The sequence below is a fragment of the Papaver somniferum genome, chromosome 7 (genome assembly GCF_003573695.1).
Source record: "Papaver somniferum cultivar HN1 chromosome 7, ASM357369v1, whole genome shotgun sequence".
Taxonomy (NCBI): domain Eukaryota; kingdom Viridiplantae; phylum Streptophyta; class Magnoliopsida; order Ranunculales; family Papaveraceae; genus Papaver; species Papaver somniferum.
In genome coordinates, this window is record NC_039364.1 from 17,322,006 (window position 1) to 17,330,739 (window position 8,734).

The window sequence follows — 8,734 nt, forward strand, 5'->3', positions numbered from 1 at the left end:
ATAATGTAATCATCAATTTCATTCATAATCATGCCAAATACATCAATTTGAAAGGATGGAATTCATTTTAAAGGTAGTTTAAATTCTAGGCAGTTGGAACTCCCTAGAATTCAAACTCCTTCTGTACCAAGCACAACCTTAATGTTTTTTCTCTATTCTTCAAAAGCAACTGGTCTTGTTTTATCTGCAAGAACATATAATCCTTTGTGAGCAATGCTGCAATGGTATAACTCTACCTCGGAACAAATTTCTTTGAGCTTTTTCATTTTTCACCCACTGTTCTTGTTAGAAAAATAAAAATAAGAGGAAGAATGATAAATATTTATCTTCTGATTATTGATGGCCTGTACTTCAGAACCTTGTTAAGTCGCAAAATAACTCAAAAATATTCTGAGCTCACACTTTGGGCTGGTTATTATACTTCAAAATATCATTTCTCCTATAATCAATTTAGTTCTCCCCAATGGCCCAAAGTCAACCGCTTCTTTCTGTCTGTTTTTTCTACTGAAATTAAATATAAATCATCCTGTTAATAAAATATGATTTTTTCGTAGAATGTTTATTAAGATATAATTTTTTTTAATGTTTATTATTCTTTTTCTTTGTCCTATCCTTTAGGTGATCGATTTCAATCTCGGTCTCCTTTTCTTTTTGTGTCAGTTGTGTTTATTGGGTTTAGGTATCCTTAAGTATCTCTTTTTCGATGAATCTTTTCCTATTGACCGATAGAAAAAACACTTTAGTACGAATATTCAGCTAGATCACATATGTTATGTTTTCACTTCTTTCATTTGGTGTGTTTGAAGTGTCACAAGGAGTAACTAATTTGTATGATTAAACCAGAGGACACCAAGTATGTTTATCGGAATTTGAGGTATATCGTGCTGAAGTACATGAACCAGTAATGTTTTTATTCATTTCCATACTGTCATGATCGAGAAAATTATCTAATACCTCTGAGAATCCATTTTCGGTTGAATAATTAAAGGGGTACCCCAATATCAGGCGTACACTTCTTCCTTATTACATAATCTAATTATTAAAGTTTTCTTGTAGGCCATGCGTTCGTGTAGTCTTTTTGTCTAGTACAGGATTCTGGTTCGTTCACATAGACATAATGTGCAGGTAAATTGTATATTTTGAGAACCCAATCCGTATTTTGAGATTATTGATGTTTTTATGTTGGTTTTACTGTATGAATGCAGTGTGGTTAGTATTATATTGTACCCAGGAGTGTCGTGTCTACGTTGAATAAGCATGTCAAACATCTCATATTTGTTCTCGGTATTGTTTTGCTCTTCAAAGCCTTTGTGATTGGATCATTTAAGATCACCAACATTAGACCACCTGAACCATCCGGTCTTGAACAATGTCAGATATTACAATGATTACAATGAGCAGAAGGAAGCGGTAGCTAGTGGAGTTGGATATCTTGGTGTGGATTATTGGGTAGAAGAGGAGAGTTGGAGCTGATGGAGAAGACTTTAGGAAGAATCCTTGGATGATCCAGTTGTTTTGCAGTTATTGTTGAAAAATGTTGTTACATATCAGTTGAAATGTTTTTCAGATTCGTGTATTAGCATTGAGTTTGTAATATAAAGAATAACTGCACCATCTCTAGATTATGGCAAGTGAAAATGGTTGGTTTTTCTTAGCTCTCCCATGTTGCAAACTAATTCAAACGATTAGAGACCCAATATATCTGATTCGAGTACCAATTTTCGACGGTCTGCATCACTTACCCATTTTAATGTATGCGCCCAAGGATCGGATGACTCAACTTATTTTATACAACCATGTGCTGTGATACCCAATTATATTCATCCTACCATGACATGACTACACTTCCATTCATCAATCTCAACGAATAAAGTTAAGCAATCTTTAACAATAGAATTAGTTGTGCACTGAACCACTGAAGTATTTCCATTCTATGTTGCTATTACGTGAGCATTATCACCCTCCAGATGCAGATGAGTGATGTTTCTTTCCTTCGCCAACAAATAGCTTCCCAGGCTCCAATTGCTTCCGCCCGTTCCTCATCCATTGCTTTACCCCTGCATAGTTATGCATGGTTACTCCTTAGATCAAGTTGCACCTGCTCTTCCAAATAAACCACATTGTTGTACCTACAGATTGAATTAGTTTCTACTTTTGCTCGTCAGATCCAATTGGATTTTGAAACCATTCAAGAAACCAATCAAAAATATTCATCTGCACAATTCTGTTAGCTAAACCAGGATTTTGCAAGGACCATATATTATTGGATGCCTCAATAAGAAATTCGTATAAAATATATCAAGTATGTTGGTCCCATGGTCGTCTAAATTAAAATGGGTAGATAGTTCAGACGATGCTATAAATTAAAATGGGTAACTGAGTCATATGGTCGTCCAAAAAAGAAGGGTAATTCTAAGCACATGATGTACACTTACAGCTATTCCAACGGAATGCTCCCTGTAAAATATTTCTTCAACGAAATCCTGTAGAAAATAGGATCACATAAAGTTGTTAGTCTTTATTATTCACCTCTACTTAGTACATGCTTATAAGCTACATCTACTAATCCAAGACTTTACAACAATTAATTCACTGAAAAAGAAGGGATAAAAATCTTTAACTGATCTGGAGCACAAGCAAGTTGAATGTGCTATTTCTGGCCACCAATCAGATCATTTTTTTCTCTCCAAAAACCAACACACCAAATCAGTAATTGCATGAACAAAAGATTCCTAAAGGAGACCATAATTTTTCTGATGAACCATAAATCAAATACCCCTCAAATCAAAAAAGTTTAAACCCTTCTGATGAACAAAACAAAATCAAGAACCCATATCCTAAAATCACCAAACAGAACCCATAGCTTTATAAAAATCCCTACATTCATACCATAAACACACACACAGGAAAATAAAATAAAATAAAGATTAAAATCTTAATAGAATTAACAAAATGGCTAACACTAATTTTTCATCAAACAATTAATCTTAAAATATAAATAAAAATGTGAGTTATGATAGATTTACTTACCAGAACCCATAGTTTCTCTTTGGGATTTATACTGCCATGGTAAAAAAGAAAGAAATTAAAAGCAAGTTCTAATGCTTAATATGCAATTATGGTTTCAGAAAGAATTGGATTTTGAAGCTAAATATTTTTTCATTTGTAGAGCACAATAAGAATAAGAACAAGAAGAAACGGGAGTAATGGAGTGATTGACGGAAAAAAAAAAAGAAAACAGAGGAGAAGAAGGAGAGTCGGTAAACAAAGGGTAAGTAACTATAGTACCCATTGGATGCGGGTTATAAAAGCTACCCATATTACAAGTAACTATAGTTGTCTCCTACTAACTATGGTTAAGGGGTAATCTTGGAATAGAAAAGCAAAACTTAGAAAATATGGACGGGCAACCGATTTTGTCCGTCAACTCAGCAAAACTTAAACTTTGTCCGTGTACAAGGCAAAATTGAAACCTTGGGATTTCGGTGAGGATAGCTCTATATTTTTGGAGAGGATATTAGTTATCTTAACTGAATATATTTTATCATTTTTGTTTTTGGAAAACATTTGTTGAGATAATAAATAAGAAAGATACATGTCAACTTCTGATTTATCCCCATACCCGCCAGAACTAGAAGCCTTTTCCAATAACAAGTATCAGGTAGGCTAGAGATAGTATCGCGTAACGACCGTATCTCCAAGAATGCGGTGAAAGTTTTTACACCGGATGCCACCCCGTCGAGACACAACCCACCTGAACATAAGGAAAAATCCTTAACACATTGCGTGTCGTTTTTGTTATGAGCAGGGAGCGGATGAACTGTTCTAGCAGGGTTTACGCATTCGCAACCGTTATCGCAGCAAATCCACTTTATTCCTGCCCAGGGGACATGTGTCCACCAAGAGGATGATGTAACAAGTTTGCATGTTGAGGTATAGCCGTTCATAGAGTGTGACCCTGGTCGCAGGCGAGCATACACCTGGAGGTCTAGGTATATCTTAAGACACCTAGATGGGCAAACACCAGATGCTACGATAACGGCCTTAACGCTCAACATTGTTGTGCCAGATGCTACGATAACAACGCCAGATGCCACAATACACCTGCAATAATCTATCCCCATCACGATGAAATTTTCAAAGATTACCTGGGCCTGTCGTCCAAGGCTATATACTCGTCGAATACATCAGTGTAGCGCGCGTGCCGCCCAGAACATCTAAGGGCATCACAGACCTGTTATTGCCTCAAACATCCGTGGTCTAAACGGCCATAGTCCCTCTAAGAAGCTGGCCGCAGAGGGAATCCTATGCATAGATAGTTAGCAGGCTGAGGTCTCGTTCGTTAATGGAATTAACCAGACAAATTGCCTCACCAACTAAGAACGGCCATGCACCACCACCCATAGAATCAAGAAAAAGCTCTCAGTTTGTCAATCCTTACTATGTATGGACCTGGTAAGTTTCCCCGTGCTGAGTCAAATTAAGCCGCAGGCTCCACTCCTGGTGCTGCCCTTCCATCAATTCCTTTAAGTTTCAGCCTTGCGACCATACTCCCTCCGGAACCGAAAAACTTTGATTTCTCATAAGGTGCCGGCGGAGTCCTAAAAGCAACATCCGCTGATCCCTGGTCGGGATCGTTTATGGTTGAGATTAGGACAATATCTGTTCGTCTTCGAGCCCCCAACTTTTGTTCTTGATTAATGAAAACATCCTTGGCAAATGCTTTTGCAATTGTCCGTCTTTCATAAATCCAAGAATTTCACCTCTGACTATGAAATACGAATGCCCCCGACTGTCCATGTTAATCATTACTCTGATCCCGAAAGCCAACGTAATAGGACTGAAATCCTATGATGTTATCCCATGCTAATGTATCCAGAACTTGGGCTTGCTTTGAGAAGTCTAATTTCTTCAAAGTAACAACACCGGAGGCACGACCCGTCCAATTAAGACTAGGAACGCATCGCCGGTAGAAGGGACGAGACAACCGGTGCACACCCAAAGGGCGGACCGGATGACCCAACCCAAAGTCCAACTACGAGCTTTTTAACTCCAACAACTTAAATATACGCTATTGGAGTTGGAATTACCGCGGCTGCTGGCACCAGACTTTCCCTCCAATGGATCCTCGTTAAGGGATTTATATTGTACTCATTCCAATTACCAAACTCGAAAAGACCTGTATTGTAATTTATTGTCACTACCTCCCCGTGTTAGGATTGGGTAATTTGAGCGCCTGCTGCCTTCCTTGGATGTGGTTGCCGTTTTTCAGGCTCCCTCTCCGGAATCGAACCCTAATTCTCCGTCACCCGTCACCACCATAGTAGGCCACTATCTTACCATCGAAAGTTGATAGGGCAGAAATTTGAATGATGCGTCGCTAGCACAAAGGCCTTGCGATCCATCAAGTTATCATGAATCATCTGAGCAACGGGCAAAGACCGCGTCGACCTTTTATCTAATAAATGCATCCCTTCCTGAAGTCGGGGTTTGTTGCACGTATTAGCTCTAGAATTACTACGGTTATCCGAGTAGCAAGTACCATCAAACAAATTATAACTGGTTTAATGAGCCATTCGAAGTTTCACAGTCTGAATTAATTAGTTCATACTTACACATGCATGGTTTAATCTTTGAGACAAGCATATGATTACTGGCAGGATCAACCAGGTAGCATTCCTCAATGACGCCATCTTCTGGGTAGACCATCGTCGGAATTTCACCGTATATCATGCGGAAGAAGATGACATTCGATTTTGGAAATCGTTTTTCCGTGGATCGGAAAATACTCCGAACTCCCAATAGCGTCATCGGCATCAAAAGGAAACAAAAAGATCTCATGCGCCATTAGAACGGGATAATAGTATCACTGACCAATGGGAAGACGAGACCCTTGTCGAGTACCATCCCGCGCCACCCAAGAGCAGGAGAGAGGTAATAGAAGCGAGGGACAAAATCGATACCTTCTCGATAGATAAGCAACACAGGAACCAAACGGGTGTTTTCCAAAGGAAAGCATGGGACGAGACTGAAGAGATAATCGGGCTTGCATGCGTTTCGCCGCGCAGAGCGGAGAGCCCACCAGCACACGAGAACCAAACACCACTCATACGTCAACACGTATTGTCCGTCAAGAAACAACCGTCCCCAGTATAACTAGCAATCCAAGTGATTTAAGGCAAGCCAATCTTGCACGAACAACCGTCCTCATCAAAAAATTTCTCGAAAAGAAATGATCGGGGTTGAGAAGAGGAGTAATGTATATCCTGGGTTAAATGGGGTGCTTAAAAGCGCACTCACCTTAATCAGAGAGAGACTCAACCAAATGTTAAAGGAGATATGGATTAAAAATACCAAAAAATAAATAAACTTTAATAATTATTTATGCAACCAGCATAAATAAATATCCTTAAATAGTAAGATTAAATTATTTCATTACCAAAAACAAATGGCAAGGAATTATGGATCATACCATACTTGATTACGAAATTCCAGAGATGCAGTTGGAGGAGAGTGATTTCTTTTGTGATCGTGTTGAATATAATCCTGCTCGTAATGCTGAATAGAAACCTGCTCAACATATCAGTTGTGTGTAGAATCAATTTTAGTTTTCTCCAATAGCCCATTGTCTATGTTTGTTTTTATCTTCTTTTGGTCTCCATTGAAAATAAATCTCGATCACCTAGTTACTCTCAGTTGAATGTTTATATACATGGACCATTTGAAGAATTCGAGAACATTTGTTGTGTTGAACCTGTCGTATCGCAATACAAAACAAGTAGTTTTTAGGGACGGCTGTTTTGAAAAAACCGTCCCTAAAGAAGGATATTTGGGACGGTGATGACCTGACCGTCCCTAATAGTCATAAAATATTTAAATCAAGGCTAAAATATGTCCGTTCCAAAAAGAAAACATGGCCAAATAGTATTAGTGACGGTGGAACAGGGGACAGTACATAAACCGTCCCTAATACCTCTTTGGACAGTTTTTTGTCCTCTTGGAAAGTTTTTTGGCCTCTGTTTTGTAGTGTCGTATGAGTAGCTAATATGTGTGACTTAGCTAGAGGGCAACAAGCATCCCTAAAATTAAATGGTAAACTGAATTAGTACTGTAATTTTTGTTTCATTTGTAAATGAGTTGGTAAAAGTAAATTGGTAAAAAAGTAAAATCAAAAGCTAATAATAGTGCGGCATATCAGCAAACGCATCAAAGCTCAGAGTCATCAAACTCTCATTTTTTAATTGCATAACGAGGAAATACTTACGAGGCCTAAACATAAAAAGTGCACCTTAAATCAAGTATCCAAAATCGTTGTTTTACTTTCACTGCTTTTCCTCTCCTTCGTACTCAAAAGTTCTACCGGAAATTTGGACGGATATCTATTTAACCAAATTCAACCACCTTCAGTTAAAGTCCGTAAGACTCCAACAGTTACAGCTGACCTCGAAGCTCTAAGAAAACCTTTACGAATATCTAACAATCCACTAGCAGCAGCAGCGGCAATTATGAAGTTCCATCGTTCTTCTTTATCTCTAACATAAGCGATTGTACACTCACAAGCTGAAACCGTAGCACCCCAAGCACCAAAATAACATCCAAGACGAGGAGAATTCAATCTAACAGCTTGTGCACCGCCGATTAATCTTTCGCCTCTTTGCGAATTATACAATCCTTTTACGAAGTGATAAACGCCACCACCTACAGCTCCTAACCCAAAAGCACCACCAGCAAAATTTACAATTTTGTGAGGGCATGGACCATTCCCATCTGCATCATACCGTGGCTCCTTCAAAGTAATCAACAATCCAAAAACCTATCTTGTTTCATTGTTTTTCTTGTTACAATTTGATTTAGGCTTTCTCCTTCGGGATCGCGAAGAAAACTTCTTAACCGAGAATAAATACGTGGGCTGCGTATAGTTCGGACTTGTACAGTAATTTCGACTTTATAGTTCCGTACAGCCGAATCCTGTAGTTCCGTACAGCCCATTCTTGAGGATGCTGTCAGAAAGCCATGGGCCTAAGCCCTAAGTTAGGACTCCTAAGCCTAGTTAGTAATTCTCCGAATCATTCACGAACGATTCCAGAACGTATCTGAATTGACCGAATCCGGATGATATTTCCGAACTATTTGAACTCCGAACCTATTTTCCGTACTATATGGATCTCATGAATGATTCGCGAACATATCCGAATTGACCGAATTCGAATGATATTTCCGAATTAGAACTTTATTTGATTTAGTATGTCGTTTATATTTAAATAAAATTATTCAGTTAAAATTTTTATTGGTAGTTATTTAACCAGTGTTTATGTGTTAATTTTTGTTTAAAAGTCCATAAACTAGTTTTTTAATACATTTATACGATTAAATTGTTTACTTCTTGTTTAATAATCACGCTAAAATGTATTTTTCCATCTTATAAATCATATATTGATATATAAATAAAATTAGTCTCCTAATAAGGTCATAATACTTATCAATTTATCATATATGGAGCCGGAATTTAAGTGCCGAACTCACATTTATAAAACGAATATGCACGTACGTATGCTGTTCCGAATTACCGTCCGAACAACGAATAATTGACCGAATTTTTGACCGAATCCGACCTAGCCAAATACGTATAATTCCCGTACGTATGCCGTCACGAACTACTACCCGTACCCGAATTGCTAACTAGGCTTCTAAGTTGTTTTCGATTATGCTTTTATTAACCAAAAGTTGATTGATT

At 38.0% G+C, this 8,734-nt stretch overlaps 1 protein-coding gene and 1 long non-coding RNA gene across 2 annotated transcripts; both read right to left on the reverse strand.

The window, feature by feature from the left end:
- Positions 1–1,449: 1,449 nt before the first annotated feature.
- LOC113293828 lies at positions 1,450–3,134 on the reverse strand. The gene is made up of 3 exons (XR_003332596.1): positions 3,031–3,134; positions 2,436–2,483; positions 1,450–2,057 (listed from the first exon to the last, which is right to left on the reverse strand). It is a non-coding gene; the product is annotated as an uncharacterized LOC113293828 (long non-coding RNA).
- Positions 3,135–7,393: 4,259 nt separating this feature from the next.
- LOC113294236 (mitochondrial import inner membrane translocase subunit TIM17-2-like) lies at positions 7,394–7,989 on the reverse strand. Its single transcript, XM_026542642.1, has 2 exons — positions 7,933–7,989; positions 7,394–7,786 (listed from the first exon to the last, which is right to left on the reverse strand). The coding sequence occupies exons 1-2, from the start codon at positions 7,987–7,989 to the stop codon at positions 7,394–7,396; spliced, it is 450 nt and encodes a 149-aa protein (XP_026398427.1).
- Between the last annotated feature and the right edge of the window lie 745 nt (positions 7,990–8,734).